The 20,335-nt window shown below is 41.4% G+C and overlaps 1 protein-coding gene across 1 annotated transcript in view; it reads right to left on the bottom strand.

Annotated features, from left to right (window-relative positions):
* Nucleotides 1-20,335, bottom strand: part of mfsd13a (major facilitator superfamily domain containing 13A) — a 45,366-nt gene that overhangs the window by 14,599 nt on the left and 10,432 nt on the right. The window contains exons 2-4 of the mRNA XM_060842252.1: nt 15,343-15,621; nt 6,038-6,117; nt 3,138-3,587 (exon numbers count right to left, since the gene is read on the bottom strand). Coding sequence (XP_060698235.1) covers nt 3,138-3,587; nt 6,038-6,117; nt 15,343-15,504 — 692 coding nt within the window. The 5' untranslated portion in view covers nt 15,505-15,621. The remainder of the gene's footprint in view (nt 1-3,137; nt 3,588-6,037; nt 6,118-15,342; nt 15,622-20,335) is intronic.

Below are 20,335 nucleotides of genomic sequence, written 5' to 3' on the forward strand. Positions count from 1 at the left end.
TGTCCAGGTACAGGGAAACCTGCACAAAAGGTTGTTACGACACGGGGTAAACTCCCCTGCTTCATTTATAACCGGCAACATCGGAAAGATTTATCCCATGTAGTAATCTGTAAAAATGTGAGTGGCCAAGAACTAAGCAAAGTAAAAATTAACTTTATTTCTTTAAAGTATAACAGAGAATAATTAATTAACCACTGTTTACAATTTCTTTCTCTAAACTTTCTTTTACCTTTCTTTCTATAATACTAGTCCGATAAAACTCCCAACTAAGAATTACGAAACAACACTTCTTATCTCAAAACCAGTCAGCTGTAGGTTACTGTCTTTGGATTTTCCTGTGTCTTCTTTTCTCCTTGTTAAGAATTTCTGCATCACAGATTACTGATTGAAAAGATACTCTTAAGAGAGATATTTTTCCAAGCAGTCTGTTACATGCTAGGACGTGGCAGTTCTCCTCCCAACTGTTCAATTTTCCATTGGTCTTATACCCCAGAGCATCGGATTATCTCATTGGTTTTTAAGAATGTCAATATTCTCAATTCAAACTTGATTGGAAATGGATATATTTTTGAAGGTATAATTTAAACTGATTGGCCAAATTTGAATTTGTTTTTGTCAGGGCAACAAACTAATAGAGTTGTTCAATCCAGTGTTACATTGTTCTCAAGAAGGCAACACTCGGTGCTGAGTCCAGCAGTTCTGCTGCTTTTAACTCTCAAAGGTACATCCACATCTTCATAACAAACTATTCCCTCTCAAGAAAAAAGTCTACATCCCTTTTCCAGGGAAAGGTGCAACTGTGGTTGTATAACCAGTACAAACATTACCCATATTAACCTAATCCCCATTGTATTGGTGGGGGTCCACTCATTCAGGAATATATCCTTTCCATGTTTTACCATTAAACTCCCCAGTTGGCATTGTGGAAGTTGAACCCATCTCTCTCAGATTACTGCCAAGTAAGGGATTTCTAGCCCTGTGACATATTACCACAACCCCAGCGTATATGGAGAGTATGTGGGCTCAGCAAAGTAACTGGTGGGATTAGGAATCCTTCAGAAACAGGCAATACCTTTAATGTAGGCTATTCATTAGATTTCAAGTATTACATATTTTAACTGGAGTAAATAAAGTACAAAATATTAACAAAATAGTACAAGTCATAGAATCTAGGAAGGTGGCCATCTGATCACTGTATCTGCATCAGATAAGTAACCATCCAGCCATATCCCACTTGTATAGTCACTTAAACATTCACTTAAAAAATACTTGAGTTATGGCACTTTAAAGTGTTGAAGGTTTCTGCATCTGCCATCTTTTCAACAAAATGAATTCCAGATCCCTACCACTCTCTGGGCAACAAGATTTCCCATCTAGCCCTCTCTAAAGCTCCTACACAGATATACGTTCCTTGGTAATGAGCTCCTCGACCAAGATAACAGAGGAATGACCTATTCCATGCAATTTTATCATCAACAGCCTCCTTCGTGTCAAGGAAAACAATTCCAGCCAATCTAACCTTCTCTTAAACCAAAACTCTCCATTCCAGGCAACATCCTCACATACCTTCACTGTATGCTCTCCAGCAAGTGACCTATAGCAGTGGCCCTTCTGGGAGTTACACTGAAATAATTTAGATTTCAAAGTCTTTTCAATTTTCAAATCATTCCTGCCACCATTTGTCAAAGCAATCTAATTTGAATCTCAATGGCTGTCAACAACAAAAAAATGCAGTCAAAGGTAAGTGATGGTTGATCAGGAATTCCTGGAAGCATATGGACAATAACAACCATCTTATTGTCTGGTTAAGATACCGACCAGATATCTTAAACTAATCAAGTCCCATTTGCCAGCATTTGGCCCAGATCCCACTAAACCCTTCCTATTCATATATCCATCCAGATGCCTTTTAAATATTGTAATTGTACCAGCCTCCACCACTTCCTCTGGCAGCTCATTTCATACACGCACAACCCTGAGAGAGAAAATAACCCGCCCTTCGGTCCCTTTCAAAAGTTACCCCCTCTCACCCTAAATCTATGCCCTCTAGTTCTGGATTCCCCACCCCAGGGAAAAGACCTGGTCTATTTATCCTATCCGTGCCCCTCATGATTTCATAAACCTCTGTTAGGTCACCCCTCAGCCTCCGACGCTCCAGGGAAAACAGCCCCAGCCTATTCAGCTTCTCCCTATAGCTCAAATCCTCCAACCCTGGCAACATCCTCGTAAATCTTTTCTGAACATTTTCAAGTTTCACAACATCTTTCCGATAGGAAGGAGACCAGAACTGCATACAATATTCCAACAGTGGCCTAACCAATGTTTAATTTAGATAATTTAGAGCCACATGACCTCCAAATTCCTATACTCAATTTTCTGACAAATAAAGGAAAGCATACCAAACACCTTCTTCACCATCCTACCTACTTTCAAGGAGATATGAACCTGCACTCCAAGGTCTCTTTTGTTCAGCAACACTCTCTAGGACTTTACTATTATGTGTATCAGCCCTGATCTGATTTGCTTTTCCCAAATGCAGCATCTCGCATTTATCTGAATTAAACTCCATCTGCCACTTCTCAGCCCATTGGCCCATCTGGTCAAGATCCTGCTGAACACTGAGGTAACCTTCTTTGCTGTCCACTACACCTCCAATTTTGATGTCATTGGTAAACTTACTAACTATACCTCATATCCACATCCAAATCATTAAGTAAATGGTGAAAAGTAATGGATCCAGCCCAGCACACCACCGATCACAGGCTTCCAGTCTGAAAAGCAACCGTCTACCAACACACAGTCTTCTATCTTTGATACCAGTTATGTATCCAAATGGCTAGTTCTCCTTGTATTCCATGAGGTTCCATTGCACAAACTAACTCAGCTTCTTGCACCCACACTTCAACGTAGGTGAATGCAGATTCAGATGCAGAGTCTAATCACTGTATGGTGGGTCACCACAGGATATGGTAACCAAGAGTGAAAAAGAACTTGGTAGTGAGAGCCATTCCAGTCAAAGTACAGACTATTCAGTAACAAGGCAGCAAAGAAGTAAACCTGTCAATACGGTGAGAGAGGTGTGTGTTGAAAAACAAGCGAAGGAATAAAAATAAACAAACAAACAAATAAATACTCACTCCTCTAGTATGGAAGCCTCCGCAATTTTGACTTTCAGCTCCAACTGAAATCGTTGTCTGAGAATCCAAGTGCAGAAACTAAAACCTAGAGTCGAAAAGGCAGCCAACGCTACGCAGAAGAGTCTAAATGAGAGGAAGTTTTCCTTGTTCCAGACTGCATAGGACATAAACACAGACAAGGAGCCAAGTGCACTAAAAAGGGAACAATAAAAATTCAGTCTAGTCCTGTCCTTTTCCGATACTGCCAGGTCTGCCAGTAAGGCATTATGATTAAGGTCCACCAAGGTGAGGAATCCATCATACAGACAAAGACAGATGAGAAACTGTACTCCTGGGCGGGCCCAAACCACCCAGAAAGAGAGGAATGATAAAGCAAACAGAGGACCATTTCGCATTAATGCCTTCAGTCGTTTCAATATTACTTCTGGAGTAGGGATCGCAGCGCCTGATCTGTAAGAAAGCATTGAAGTACATTACATACAAGTGGATGTTATGCAAAACTACACAGTCTATTAATAAAACTAGTTGGTTCTCCATATGGTTACTGTATGACTAGTAATTAAAAACATCAAGGTGATCTTTGTGGAACATTATAGACTGGGTTTGTTTGGAATTCAGGACTGTTTGTTTAAACAGTTATACTCACACTCAAAACCAGAGATGTTTAAATATTGAAATGCTTCCAATTTACATTACCATAGAAATATAAATATTCTACAACATATTAAAAGCACATTTAACATAGAATATCAATATTTAATTTTACCGTGGGGCTAATAAGGATAAAGCAGGAACCTGCAGGAAAATAGTTTTGCGATTATTTTGACATGGTGGACAACTTAACTGCCTAGAGAATTGAAGCTGATCTTGGGAAAAAAAAAGGTTTCCAGAACTATTGAACAAATATATTCATTCAACTTTTAAAACTTCCAAATGATGGGAAGGAACAAATGTCCTGCCAAAGCTTTGTTAACTTTCAAAATAAAAACCCAAACCCTTAAAACAAACTGCATGCTCAAAACCATTTACCTGACTTTTAACCTTCATCCAGAAACTTTCAAAAAAAATATTAATTCAGTTAACTCTTCTTTCCTCTACACAACTGAGAATGACCCCTTTTTGAGAATGACACATGTTTGTTAGGTTCTGTTTTTGTAACTGCAGAAGTGGGTTGTATTTGTTGGACTTCCCCTTTTAGATCACACCAGGTCAGAAACCATTCGCTGCTGCGACACAGAAGAGTGCTGATAATTTGCTAGTCTTACACAATAACAATAAAACTTCTGCACAATAGCCTCAGAATTCCCTTTTTATGTAGCAAAGCCTGACTTTTTTGAAGTCTAATGGCAAAAATCAGAAGGAGTGAAGATGTCCTAGTGGAGATGTTGCATGAAAACTTGTATGGTTTGCTCTCAGTTGTCCCTTGAAGCCATAAGAAATAGGAACAGGAATAGGCCATTTGGCCCGTCAAGCCTACTCCACCATTCAATAAGATCATGGCTAATCCAACATTCTTCAAGTCCTCTTTCCCACCTTTTCCCCAATTCCTCGACTGATCAAGAACCTATCTCAGCCTGAAATATACACAAGGACTCTGCCCTGCAGCTCTGTGGGGAGAAGTTCCAAAGATATTCAATCCTCAGACGAAATTCCTCCTCATTTCAGTCTTAAGTTGGTGCCCCTGACAATATACCCTCTGGTCCTAGATTCTCCCATGAAAGGAAACATCCTCTCAACCTTGTCAAGCCTATTAAGAATCCTATGTTTCAATGAAATCACCTCTACTCACTGACATTTGATATAATGAGAGTCCCAAACTGTGTAACCTTTGCTCCTAAGACACTAATCCATACCAGGGGATCATTCCACTGAATTCTTTGAACTGCCTCCAATTAAATGGTATAGTGGGCAGAAGTACAAATATTTGGTCGTTTGTCAGATGCAATAGAGTGATGGTAAATATTATTCTACCGAAGACAAACAGAACTCCTTTAAAAAAATCAAAAGCATTCATTCCACATAAAACAAGGAACATGGAAAGGCTTGCAGCTGCTGTTTTCCTTCCCCTCACTAAATTTTTCACTGTGTTTCCAAACTATTTTATTGTGAATTTATTTTCTATATTTTGCATATTTTTATTCTTGTGTCTCTAATTTTTCATCTTCAGCTCAATAACATTCTTGAAACCATCACAAGTTTATGGGCTGGTGAAGTACCTCAATTTCCCTGGAATATACAGGCTGCTCACCATTAAAACCAGCTGAGCCATTTTAGAGAAGCTGCAAATTCACCAACAATTCAAATAAAAACTATAAATCAAGCGGGTAATGCCCAAATGAAAAAGTGAAATGCTGAACCATCACTACAGACCAATCAACATTACAAACTACATTATGAATGAAGCAGGTTAGAATATGCAAAATTCACTCAATGATAATAAAACATTAAATGCACTCCGACTGGAAGAACAGGGCCAAAATAACTCAGCAATAAAATATCAAAAGCAAAGAGGTATCCAGTGGGCAGTTTTGAATTTGGATATTTCTGTGGATGAGTGTGCTCAAACAAAAATGATAAAATTCATGACATTTATTATTAAAATCTATGTGCTCTTGACATGTAGGAAAGCACAGGACTTACTTAAAAAGAAAACTTTACTTTTGAGCTTGATTTCATATCAATAACTTCCATAGATCTTACTTAAGGTAACAGCTCGCATTTTTGTTATACTAAATATTTAATAAGCTAATGCTACAACAGATGAAGTAACAGAACTCAAAACAAAATTTGCACAAGGCACTGTGTAAAACCGTTCAGCAATTTTGATTTGTGAATTCAATTTTAAAACTTATACAACTTTGCACAGGTTCTTCATTAAAGAGAATGACCATTTTACTTACTGCTGTGTGCTCAGAAATGAGCGGTCACTAAGCCACCCAAATAATGGATCATTAAGACTGTTCCATAGGAGAAAAATGGTCTGAAAGAAAAGAAAATGAAGAGTAAACTAAAGAAAACAAGGAGGCAGAAACTATTGGATACAAGGGTGAAAAGGTCAACCTAGCTGAGGAAAAATCATTTGTATTTCAGAACCTGACAGAAACCCAACAAGTAACAGCTAACCTGGAAAATACTTTCAAAAGGGAACATGAGGTAGCTGTGCAAATAGGGTTAAGGAGAATCAAAAAGACTTTTATAAATACATGAAGGACAAAAATGATAACTAGGAAGAGAATGAGACCCCTCAAAAATCAGCAAGGCAGCCTATGCGTGAAACTGCAGGAGATGGGAGAGACATTAAACAAGTATCTTGCATCAGTGCTTACGTGGAGAAGGACATGGAAGATACAGAGTGTGGGGAATTAGATGGTGACATCTTGACAAATGTCCACATTACAGACATGGTGGTGCTGGATGTCTTGAAACGCATAAAAGTGCATAAATCCCTCAGACCTTATCAGGTGTACTATAGGACTCTGTGGAAAGCGAAGGAAGTGATTGTTGGGCCCTTTGTTGAGATATTTGGATCATCGATAGTCACAGGTAAGGTGCCGGAAGACTAGAGGTTGGCTAACGTGGTGCCACTATTTAAGAATGGTGGTAAGGAAAAGCCAAGGAACTATAGACCAGCGAGCCTGGCATCGGTGGTGGGCAAGTTGCTGGAGGAAATCCTGAGGAACAGGATATACATGTATTCGGATAGATAAGGACCGATTAGGGATAGTCAACATGGTTTTGTGCGTGGGAAACCATGTCTCGCGAACTTGATTGAGCTTTTTGAAAAAGTAACAAAGAAGATTGATGAGGGCAGAGTGGTAGATGCGATCTATATGAACTTCAGTAAGATGTTCAACAAGTTTCTTCACAGTAGACTGGTTAGCAAGGTTAGATTGCATGGAATAAAGAGAGAACTAGCTATTTGAATAAAGAACTGGCTCGAAGGTAGAAGACAGAGGGTGGTGGGTGGGAGGCTTGCTTTTCAGACTGGAGGCCTGTGACCAGTGGTGCGCCACAAGAATTGATGCTGGGTCCATTGTTTTTGGTCATTTATATAAATGATTTGGATGAGAACATAGGAGGCATTGTTAGTAAGTCTGCAGGATCAGAGGGATCTTGGGATCCATGTCCATACATCCCTCAAAGTTGCCACCCAAGTTGATAGGGTTGTTAAGGCAGCATATAGTGTGTTCGTTTTCATTAGTAAGGTGATTGAGTTTAAGAGCTGTGAGATTATGCTGCAACTCTATCGAATCCTGAGTAGACCACACTTGGAATGTTGTGTTCAGTTCTGGTCGTCGCATTATCGTGAAGTGGGAGATTACATGGGGCAGGGTAACACGAGGCACACGAACACACAACACATAAGATGGCCACCAGACTACAATATGGAGAGAGACAGCAGAGCAAATACAGATACTGCCTGGGGCCACCAGAATGCCAGCACAAAGCACTCACAACCTAGCTGATTAGTTTAAGACAGATGGGGGAGAGAATACACAAGTAACGTGCACTGCCCGAAGTGTCTGGGTCCAGCCAACACCTGTGATAGAAATGTTAACAGATTGATACAGACTCTATACAGGGTGCTAATAACCAGGGCTGTAGTAATCGTCCTTCTCAGGAAAAGTGATTAGCGTCCATTACTACAGCAATGGACTTCCGCACAGACATTGTCAGTTTCAATGTCTGTATTGAAACTAACAAGAAAATGGCACTGAAATTAACAAAGGCTGTGCTGGAACTGAAAATGACTGTATTGAGACTATCAACGATTCTACAATGATGACCATAAATAAATCATGTTACAAAGACAATAATCTCTAGTGGTTGTGATGAAGGAGCAGCACTTCGAATGCTAGGGATTCCAACTAAACCTGGTGTTGTGTGATTTTTAACTTTTGGAATAGTGTGTGCAAGACTGGTCTCCCATCTCTCACAAAGACGTTTATGAAACTTGTAAATCTTTTCTGAACCCTTTCAAAGATGTTGCCTGTGCTGGAGGGTTTGAGCTATAGGGAGAGGCTGAATAGGCTGGGGCTGTTTTCCCTGGAACGCAGGTTGAGGGGTGACCTTATAGAAGCGTATAAAATCATGAGAGGCATGGATAGGATAAATAGGCAGTCTTTTCCCTGGGGTCAGGGAGTCCAGAGGGCATAGGTTTAGGGTGAAAGGGGAAGGATATAAAAGAGACCTATGGGGCGGCCTTTACACGCAGAGGGTGGCACGAGTATGGAATGAGCTGCCAGAGGAAGTGGTCAAGGCTGGTAGAATTACAACATTTAAAAGGCAGCTGGATGGATATATGAATAGAAAAGGTTTAGGGGGATATGGGACAAGTGCTGACAAATGGGACGAGATTAATTCAGAATATGGAAGAGTGGACTGGAGGGTTTGTTTCCGAGCTATGACCCTATGGCTCTATGACTTTTAGTACTTCACAGCTAACTAATCATATTCATTATGAATTTATGTTCCGGACTTTTTGGAGATTAAATCTAAAAGGCAGAGTCTGTTGCTGAAAATGTGAATATAGTTAAAGAAGCAAACTATTTCCATGGATAGTGTACTGTGATCACGTTCCAAGTGAGTGGTGTGGAGAGAAGCACATAGCCGAACAGACACAGATTCTCCACAATTATTGGACATTTTGTTCAGTACAAGCAGGACTTTAAGGTCGTTGTGCAATGACTCATGTCTTAACAAGATTGTGCTGCCAGACACAAATCTATTTGCATTTTAGGGCCTTCAGAAATGCAATATCAAAAACAATGAATGCACTTCTCCTACATTTTACCAATAAGGGTAAAACTGCTGTACTCCAGGCTGCTCTCTCACTAGAAAGAGACAGCTGGTGATGGTTTAACCTGACAGTCACCACACCTCCTCAGGCAAGGGGAGATGCTGAGATGGAGAGTCCTTCATATTAACTTCAGCCAGTGCAGGAGTGGAACACGTACTGTTGGCAGCACTCTGCATTGTAAACCAGCCATCCAGTCAACTAAGCTAACTGACCCCTTACCAACATGACACCAATGTTTGTTCTTTACAGGTTACCAAAGATACACCCAAAAAGAACAACGTTAATTAATAACCATGCTTTGGGACACGATGTTGAGGTTGTACAGGACACTGGGAAGACTTCCTCTGAACTGGTGTACACTGCTCTTGTTGCCCTGTTATTGGAAGGATATTATTAAATTGGAGAGGACTCAAAAGGCTTACCAAAACACTGCCAAGAACGAAGGATTGGAGTTATAAATATAGGCTGGGACTTTTATCACTGGAGAAGAGCAGGTTGAGGGGTTACCTTGTATTGGTTTATAAAATCATAAGGGGCACAGATAAGGCGAATTGTGTTATGAAGTCGAAGGTGTGTACTGTCCCTTTAAGACAGTGAAAGTTGAAAAGCTGGAAAGCACTGGTCATGTGACTGACTAGCAGGCACAAAGTGTATGGGATAATTTGAAGATGTAACATTTGGGTTGTAACCTAGATAGGAGTCGTTTTCACAGCAGTTCGAATTTAACCAGTTTAAATTATACCCCAAGCTACAAGGTTAGATCTCACAGAATATAGGAAGAACGAGCCATTTGGATACAGAACTGGCTCAAAAGGTAGAAGAGAGAGGGTGGTGGTGGAGGGTTGTTTTTCAGACTGGAGGTCTGTCACCAGTGGAGTGCCACAAGGATCAGTGCTGGGTCCACTACTTTTTGTCATTTACATAAATGATTTGGATGTGAGCATAAGAGGTACAGTTAGCAAGTTTGCAGATTACATCAAAATTGGAGGTGTAGTGGACAGCAACAAGGGTTACCTCAGATTACAACAGGATCTTGACCAGATGGGCCAATTCCTGATGAAGGACTCTGGCCCGAAACGTCGAATTTCCTGTTCCTTGGATGCTGCCTGACCTGCAGTGCTTTAACCAGCAACACATTTTCAGCTCAGATGGGCCAGTGGGCAGAGAAGTGGCAGATGGAGTTTAATTCAGATAAACGCGAGGTGCTGCATTTTGGGAAAGCAAATCTTAGCAGGACTTATACACTTAATGGTAACATTCTAGAGAGTGTTGCTGAACAAACAGACCTTAGAGTGCAGGTTCATAGCTCCTTGAAAGTGGAGTCGCAGGTAGGTAGGACAGTGCAGGCGGTGTTTAGTATGCTTTCCTTTATTGGTCAGACTATTGAGTACAGGAGTTGGGAGGTCATGTTGCAGCTGTACAGGACATTGGTTAGGCCACTGTTGGAATGTTGCGTGCAATTTTGGTCTCCTTCCTATCGGAAAGATGTTGTGAAACTTGAACGGGTTCAGAAAAGACTTACAAGCATGTTGCCAGGGTTGGAGGATCTGAGCTGCAGGGAAAGGCTGAACAGGCTAGGGCTGTTTTCCCTGGAGCTTAAGAGCTTATAGAGGTTTACAAAATCATGAGGGGAACGGATAGGATAAATAGGCAAAGTCTTTTCCCTAAGGTCAGGGAGTCCAGAAGTAGAGGGCATGGGTTTAGAGTGAGAGGAGAAAGATATAAAAAAGTCCTACGGGGCAACTCTTTCACACAGAGTATGTGTATGGAATGAGCTGCCAGAGGAAGTGGTGGAGGCTGATCCAAATGCCTCTTAAATGTTGCAATTGTATGGTATATGAATGGGAAGGGGTTGGACCGAAGGGTCTGTTTCCACGCTGTACATCTCGATGCCTCTATGAATTTGAATTTTACTGTTTTGACAACAATGAGACGATCTGATGTTTGGAGTATAAAAAGCCGGACAGTTAGGCAGAGAAAGAGCATCTGCCAACGAAAGACCACTATTCAGAACACACTCTAAAAAGGTACCTTTATCATATGAAAGGCCTTGGCAGAAGACCGAAGACAACTTAGGGTGATCTACAAACAGGGGAAGATCGATACCGGAAATGACAGCCACTTTTGGTTTTGAAAAAACTGAGTTGCTGTAAATTTAATAGGGGCTCTATTGGATCAGTATATTGTTATAGAGTGGGAGGTTGTTGTGGTTCTGTTCGCCGAGCTGGGAATTTGTGTTGCAGACGTTTCCTCCTCTATCTAGGCGACATCCTCAGTGTTTGGGAGCCTCCTGTGAAGCGCTTCTGTGATTTTTCCTCAGGCATTTGTAATGGTTTGAATCTGCAGCTTCCGGTCGTCAGTTCCAGCTGTCCGCTGCAGTGGTCGGTATATTGGGTCCAGGTCGATGTGCTTATTGATCGAATCAGTGGATGAGTGCCATGCCTCTAGGAATTCCCTGGCTGTTCTTTGTTTGGCTTGTCCTATAATAGTAGTGTTGTCCCAGTCAAGTTCACGTTGCTTGTCATCTGCATTGGGGCTACTAAGGATAGCTGGTCATGTCGTTTCGTGGCTAGTTGGTGTTCAGGGATGCGGATCGTTAGCTGTCTTCCTGTTTGTCCTATGTATTGTTTTGTGCAGTCCTTACATGGGATTTTGTACACCACATTGGTTTTGGTTTTGCTTTTGCTTTTTACAGTTGTAAATAGGTGTTGTTCAATGCTAATTTTTGGAGTTAAAGAATAAAACGGATTTTTTTTTCATTAAATAGTGGAATTTGGGTAGTTCTCTCTCACTCATACTTTAACAGATTACGAGGCAAGGTTGGCTTTTCTGCGAGATTGTTCTCTGTGCTAATTAAACCAAAGAACAAAGAATAAAGAAAATTTAGGAACAGACCCTTCGGCCCTCCAAGCCTGAGCTGATCCAAATCCACTGTTGAAACCTGTCGCCCAATTCCTAAGCATCTGTATCCCTCTGCTCCCCACCTACTCATGCATCTGTCCAGGTACATCTTAAATGAATCTACTGTGCCAGCCTCTACCACCTCGGCTGGCAACACGTTCCAGACACCCACCACCCTCTGCGTAAAGTACTTGCCACATTTCCCCCCCTTAAACATTTCACCTCTCATCTTGAAAGCGTTATTGGATCCTTCACCCAGGGAAAATGCTTATCGCTATCTATCCTGTCTATACCCTTCATGATTTTGAAAACCTCAATCAGGTCCCCCCCTCAGTCTCCTTGCTTATAATGAAAACAATCCTAACCTACTCAACCTCTCTTCATAGCTAGCACCTTCCATACCACGCAATATCCTCGTTAACCTTCTCTGCACCCTCTTAAAAGCATCCACATCATTTTGGTAATGTGGTGACCAGAACTGTACACAGTATTCTAAATGTGGCCAAACCAATGCTTTGTACAATTTTAACATGACCTGCCAGCTCTTATACTCAATAACCCGTCCAATAAAGGCAAGCATGCCATATGCCTTCTTGACCACTCTATCCACCTGTGCAGCAACCTTCAGGGTACAATGGACTTTCACTCCCAGGTCTCTCTGCTCATCAACTTTTCCTAAGGCTCTTCCGTTCACTGTATAATTCGCTCTAGAATTAGACTTGCTACAATGCACCACCTCACATTGGGCGGCACGGTGGCACAGTGGTTAGCACTGCTGTCTCACAGCGCCTGAGACCCGGGTTCAATTCCTGACTCAGGCAACTGACTGTGTGGAGTTTGCAAGTTCTCCCCGTGTCTGCGTGGGTTTCCTCCGGGTGCTCCGGTTTCCTCCCACAGTCCAAAGATGTGCGGGTCAGGTGAATTGGCCATGCTAAATTGCCCGTAGTGTTAGGTAAGGGGTATGGGTGGGTTGCGCTTCGGCGGGTCGGTGTGGACTTGTTGGGCCGAAGGGCCTGTTTCCACACTGTAAGTAATCTAATCTAAAAAAAAAATTTGTCTGGATTGAACTCCATCTGTCACTTCTCTATGAATATAGAGTCTATCTGTATTCTCCTGTATTCTTTGACAATCCCTTGTGCATGCTGCTAACTCCACCAATGTCATCTGCAAACTTGCTGATCATACCAACAGTGCCCTCTTCCAGATCATTTACAGATATCACAAACAACAGTGGCCCCAGCACTGACCTCTGTGGAATACCACTGGTCATCTTTCTCCATTGAGAAACTCCCTTCAACTACTACTCTGTCTCCTGTTGCTCAACCACTTCTTTATCCACCTAGCGAGAACACCCTGCGACTTCACTTTCTCTCATAGTTACCACGGGGGACCTGATCAAAAGCCTGACGAAAGTCCATGTATAGGACATCAACAACCCTTTCTTCATTTATCAACTTGGTCACTTCCTCAAAGAACTCTTAAGTTGGTAAGGCACAATTGCCCCCGCACAAAACCATGTTGCCTATCACTGATAAGCCCATTCTTTTCTAAATATAAGTAGACTCTATCCCTCAGTATCTTCTCCAGCAACTTTCCCACTACTGATGTCAGGCTCACTGGTCTATAGTTACCCAGAATATCTCTACTACCCTTCTTGTACAGGGGTACAACATGAGCAATCTTCCAGTCCTCCGCACCTCACCTCCGGCAGAAGGGTTTACTGCTGTGTCATAACACCAAGAGTCTTTTCCCTAAGGTGAGCAAGTTCAAAACTAAGGAGCATATATTTTTAAGATGAGAGGAGAAAGATTTGGAAAAAAAAGGCATGTGGCAATTTTCTTTTTTTTAAACACAGAATAATTAGAGTGGGGAATGAACTGCCAGAGGAAGCAGTGGATGCAGGCACAATTACAACACTTAAAAAACATTTGGATAATCACATACGAGTACATAAATAGGAAAGGTTTGGAGGGATCCGGGCCATACACATGCAGGTTGGACTATTTTAGTTTGTGAATAGGTTAGTGTGACTAGATGAACCAAAGGGTCTGTTTCCATGCTGTGTGACTGACTCTACAAATGAAGTATGCACATTGACTGCTAATCAAATATGCAGTCAAGTATGATCAACTTGATTGATTGCCCAATTAAAAAAAAGTGAAAGTAATAAAGCAACACCAAGAAATAAATATAACAATCTCAACTTCTCACCCGAGTAAACCTTCTCCTCAGAGTTTGGCTATGTATATGAAAATGAGAACATTTCCAGGATTATAGAGACTTTACTGGTTTGAATAGAAATGAAATAGTCAGAAACAAACTTTGCTGAATCCCTATAGATATTCCTCTAAGCTGTAATCAAGCTACAAGCTCATGACCATCATGCTGATATGGATAAACAATATTTTTGAAAGTGAAAATTGTAGTCAAGATGTGTACAAAGTCACTCAGGTATCTTGCAAATTGCAATAATCATTAAACTATAATTGTAAGGATCACAAAATTAATACTTATTTGTCCATTCAATCTATGCACAAAGCCTCTGGAAGCTTTCCAAACACCACCTTTCCCAAAGTTATTTTAAACAAATTACTGACAGGTTTATCTTTATGTCACAACGCTGGTTGAGTTCATTCTTCCTGTCTAAATGACATCTAAGAAACAGCAATCGAAGTTATAAATTATGCCAAATACTTTCTCTCCTCCTCACCCCCCACCAAAGTGTTCAATTACTCTTGACAAACGCTGTTCACAAACCCCAACAGATCAATGACTGAATGTTGAAACTTGAGATTTTACTTCAACCAGTTCTGAACCTTTTGTACAGGAGAACAATTAACTATGAGTTGATTCAAAGCACTAAATCACATTACTTTACATCGTACTGTCCTTAACACTCAAATTGTCCAATTACTTATGCAGCTTACAGCAACTGTGACTGGGATTTGAAGACAAACCAAAACATATTTACCCTGTCATGGACCCAGTGATTCATTTTTAAAATGGTCTAGGCTACAAAATTCATTCATAACCTGATTACAATATTAAAAAAATTCTTATTTTAAGCAGCCGTAAAGGGACTTTGTAATTAAGAACAAAAACCATCTGGAATCTTCTCTCGTTAATTCAATCTTAATGCATTTACTGAATAGACCATTTAAACAGCAATTGCAAGTATTTCTGAAACAGATTGTGAATAATTAACAAAACGAAATTAAAGTTTTAATTTTGAAACAGTTTATTCACTGAACACTGCAATAAAAGATTTTGTAATAACAAAAAATTAAAATGGACGATGCTGAATTTCTCGATTTGAAACATCAAAAATTCACTTGGCGCAATGGACAAAACTTCATGCTGCAACAAGTCAAGTACGGCACTAAAGAAAGAATTCTGTTAAAACATTTTAGACAGATTGTAATGGGCAACCATGAACAGCTGCAACTGTGTATCTCAGTGCTGAGAGAGAAATTATGAAAAACTTTAAAGAAAAAGTAGACTCACCTCCCCAATCCAGAAGGATACTTTGTCGATTTTGTAAACAGATACAAATGTATCTACATAGTATAGGAGGAACACATTATGCAGAATGGAGACAAACAGAGATAAGGAACCATACAGCACTGCTGTAGGTATACTCATGCAGTTCACTAGTCTAATTCCCATGACTTCAGCAGTCCATTGCACTCTAGTTCAAACTTCTTCACAATCATTTCATTTCCGTCTTTGGCAGAGATGTTTCAAATTTACACAAGCAGCCAAAAGCTTTCAATCCCCGGTAACCTATGAACAGTAATTCAAAGATAACAATATTAGTATGTTCATCAAAATACGATATACTCCATAACATACTGCACAAGATTTCACTCACCCATTTACCCTGTGCTTAATGGCTTCAAAGAGCACATGGTTAAGAAATGCTTGGGTTTTAAAACACTCAGCGTAATTTCTTGCCCCTCATTACCTGTGATCTACATCAGTCTTACAGCCAAACCAATCAGAGGTGACAGCCCTCCATCGACTCTGGCCCGATATACTTCAAATTTTAATTCACTCCACCAATGCCAGCTGCATCAGTAGGAGTCATGAACTTGCCACTAATTTCCACTTTAAATCTGGCCTCTCTACATCTTTCGTCATTTAAATATAATCTACAAAAAAGTCAATTCACTGACAAACCTTTGATCATTTGTTCTAATACCCTATTATACTGCTAAGTTGTGTTTGCTGCCCTTGTAAAGTACCACGTGGCACCTGGTACATTAAAGGTCCTATGCAAGTGCAAGCTGTTAGTCACAATGATTAGAAAACTGCTATTTAAAAAAAATGTAGTGACAAATCCACTAAAACAAAAAAAACCTGCTGCAATTATAGTTGAATTACATTTCAATATAGCTGCAAATGTGTTGCTGGTCAAAGCACAGCAGGTTAGGCAGCATCTCAGGAATAGAGAATTCGACGTTTCGAGCATAAGCCCTTGAAGGGCTTATGCTCGAAACGTCGAATTCTCTATTCCTGAGATGCTGCCTAACCTGCTGTGCTTTGACCAGCAACACATTTGCAGCTGTGATCTCCAGCATCTGCAGACCTCATTTTTTACATTTCAATATATCACAGTTAAATTAACCTCAAACATTTTTGAACAACACAGTGAAGCATTGTAAAATAACATCAGTGAAACACAAGAAGATAATCTGATTCTGCTGAATTCAAGATCACTGATGTCTCAACAAACACTTCGAAGTTCCAGTGACTGCCACAGTTTTTCTGGGTGGGGGGTGGAAACATTCCTCTTATATGATAATCATGTATTTCATGGTAACTATGTCTTTTAATTCTCTTTTTCTGTAATCTGAAGATAAATATTGATTTTTAAAATCAAACTCTCTACACAGTCAAGGAAAAATGCTACACAGCTGTATTCTTTACTTAGACATGGGGTACTTGTCAATGGATGTAATGCATTCTGAATTTTGCTATCTTCCATCTGAGACAGGAAATACTCCAAACAACATGCTTTTATCTCACTCAATCTCGTTGCCATGCACAATACAATCTGTCCACACGCTCAAGAGGAAAAGACAATGGATAAAAATTCAAACAAATGCAATGCATCCAAAGAGACTAATGCGGTCATAGTCATTCTGCTCTAACAGGGTAAAAACAATGACTGCAGATGCTGGAAGAGCACAGCAGTCCAGGCAGCATCCGAGGAGCAGCAAAATCAACATTTCGGGCAAAAGCCCTTCATCAGAAATAAAGGCAGAGAGCCTGAAGCATGGAGAGATAAGCTAGAGGAGGGTGGTGGTGGGAAGAAAGTAGCATGGAGTACAATAGTAAGTGGGGGAGGGGATGAAGGTGATAGGTCAGGGACGAGGGTGGAGTGGATAGGTGGAAAAGAAGATAGGCAGGTAGGACAAGTCGTGGGACAGTGCTGAGCTGGAAGTTTGGAACTGGGGTGAAGTGGAGGAAGGGGAAGTGAGGAAACTGTTAAAGCCCACATCGATGCCCTGGGGTTGAAGCGTTCCGAGGCAGAAGATGAGGCGTTCTTCCTCCAGGTGTCTGGTGGTGAGGGAGCGGCGGTGAAGGAGGCCCAGGATCTCCATGTCCTCGGCAGAGTGGGCGGGGGAGTTGAAATGTTGGGCCACAGGACGGTGTGATTGATTGGTGCAGGTGTCCCGGAGATGTTCCCTAAAGTGCTCTGCTAGGAGGCGTCCAGTCTCCCCAATGTAGAGGAGACCGCATCGTGACTACCTGGTCAGGTCCACGCCCCCCTACAACCCACCATCCCATCCTGGCACCTTCCTTTGCCACCGCAGGAACTGCAAAACCTGTGCCCACACCTCCTCCCTCACCTCCATCCAAGGCCCTAAAGGAGCCTTCCACATCCATCAAAGTTTTACCTGCACATCCACTAATATCATTTATTGCATCCGTTGCGGTCTCCTCTACGTTGGGGCCACTGGATGCCTCCTAGCAGAGCGCTTTAGGGAACATTCCAGGACACCCGCACCAATCAACCACACCACCCTGTGGCCCAACATTTCAACTCCCCCTCCTACTCTGCCGAGGACATGGAGGTCCCTGGGCCTCCTTCACCGCCGCTCCCTCACCACCAGACGCCTGGAGGAAGAACGCCTCATCTTCTGCCTCGGAACACTTCAACATCGATGTGGACTTCAACAGTTTCCTCATTTCCCCTTCCCCCACCTCACCCCAGTTCCAAACTTCCAGCTCAGCACTGTCCCCATGATTTGTCCTACTTGCCTATCTTCTTTTCCAACTATCCACTCCACCCTGACCTATCACCTTCATCTCCTCCCCCATTCACCTATTGTACTTTATGCTACTTTCTCCCCACCCTCCTCTAGCTTAGTTCTCCACGCTTCAGGCTCTCTGCCTTTATTCCTGATGAAGGGCTTTTGCCCGAAACGTCGATCTCGCTGCTCCTCGGATGCTGTGCTCTTCCAGCACCACTAATCTAAATTCTGCTCTAACAACTGAAACAAGTGCTGAACAAGATAGGGGTGTTACCACTAAAGAAAGTGTGGTACCATATTAAAATACTCATACGAACAGCATTTGCAAAGGGCAAGCTTCCAGAAAGATTAACTGGCACAACTTCTCAGAGAAGTATTATTTTCAACATCTCTTCTCAAGAAAATAAAATCTGGATCTTATTTAGTATATTTCGCCTCCTCTATCTGGATAAAACCATGCATATTTTCACTTGTGCAAGGGGCTGCGAAAAAATTGTTTATCTGATTTTTTAAAACAGTTTGAAGCAAAAGGGAGAGTTGATTTTAAAAATGTTCCCGTTGGGAAGATTACTTAAGTTTACATACTTTATGCTTGTGCGTTTTTTTAAAATGACTTGTGACGTGTGCACAATGACATTTAACGAGAATCTTTCTGAAAAACTAGGGTTGAAAAACATGGTCAACAACATGTTCTTAGCACTTGGCCTATAACATCGCAAGTGCATATCTGAGTACTTCTTCAATATTACGACAGGTTCTGCAATCATCACCCTTATTGGCAGAGAATGCCACATTCGCACCACCTTCTGGGTGAGAGATACTTTCCTCTCAGCCCCTCCAAACCTCTTGCCACTTACCTTAAATCTAGGCCCCTTCACCAATGATCCCTCCATCAGGGTGTAAAGTTCCTTCCTGTCTACCCCCCCCTCAATTTTATACATCTCAATCAAGACCCCTCTCAGTCTCTCCAGTTCCAAAGAAGACAACCCCAGCCTGTCCAATTTCTCTTCATAACAGATTTTGCAGCCCAGACAGCGTCCTTGCAAGTCTCCTCTGTTGTTCAGTGCAATCACATTCCCATTAAGTGGATTCTAGAACTGCACACAATTCTGAGGTCTAACCAAGTTATATCCAGTTCCAGCATGCCCCCACCTCCTCCACTAACTCCCCCCATTTCCTTCTGAACACAAAAGGCCCCTCCGATCCTCAGTGCTTCCCAGAGTCCTCTAGTTCATCCTGTGTTCTCTTGTGTTGTTTCAAAAATAGAAACTTGCCAGCAAAACTCAGCAAGTCTGCAGCATCTGTGGGGAGAAAAGGCACCATATTTGTAACTTTAACTCTGCTTTCTTCCCACAGATGCTACCAAGATGTTCTGAGTTGCGCCAGCAATTTATGCTTCTGTTTCAGATCTCCAGTATCCACAGTTCTTTCTTTCAGATCCTTATCTTGTTGTCCTTCAAAAATGCATCACTTCACAATTATCCAGATTGAATTCCATGTGCCATTGATCAGGCTGTCTAGTTTGTCCTCACGCTATCCTACTCACTGTTTATATCCACAAACTTTCGTATCATCCACGAACTTACTGTTCAACTCCACTACATTCAAGTCTAAACCAATTATATACCACAAACAGAAAGGGCTTAAACAGTGAACTCCATTGGGCGCGGATATGCGGTCAAAAAAAAACACCCCCTTAACCTTCCCCCTCTACTTCCTGCCAGTCAACTCTGAATCCAATTTGCCAAATTTCCTTGGATCCCATGGGCTCTTACCTTTACCATCAGCTTCCCATCTAAGACCTTATCAAAAGCCTTACTGAAGTCCAAATAGACGGCATCAAATGTATTGCTATCGACGTACCTGTTTACTGCTTTGAAAAATTCCATCAAGTTGGTTAGACCCTGCCCTCCCCTTAACAAGACTATATTGACTGTTCCAGATTAACCCCTGCCTCTCTAAGTGCGGATTAATTCAAACAAAGAGCAGTATAAAAAAAACAGAAGGATCATTGGGCACCCAAGGCCCATTTTGTCTGAGTAAGTAGAGTCACAAAATTTGAAACAAGATATTCACTTCCCTGCCTTAATCAACTTTAAGAGTCAACAACATTGTTGAGGTCTAGAGTTACATATAGGCCAGATCAGGGAAGGATGGCAGATGCTCTTCCCTGACAGATATTAGAGAAGCAATAATCGACAATGGTTATATCATTGTCAAAAGGGTAACATTTCATT

This window comes from Hemiscyllium ocellatum, chromosome 22 (assembly GCF_020745735.1).
Source record: "Hemiscyllium ocellatum isolate sHemOce1 chromosome 22, sHemOce1.pat.X.cur, whole genome shotgun sequence".
NCBI lineage: Eukaryota > Metazoa > Chordata > Chondrichthyes > Orectolobiformes > Hemiscylliidae > Hemiscyllium > Hemiscyllium ocellatum.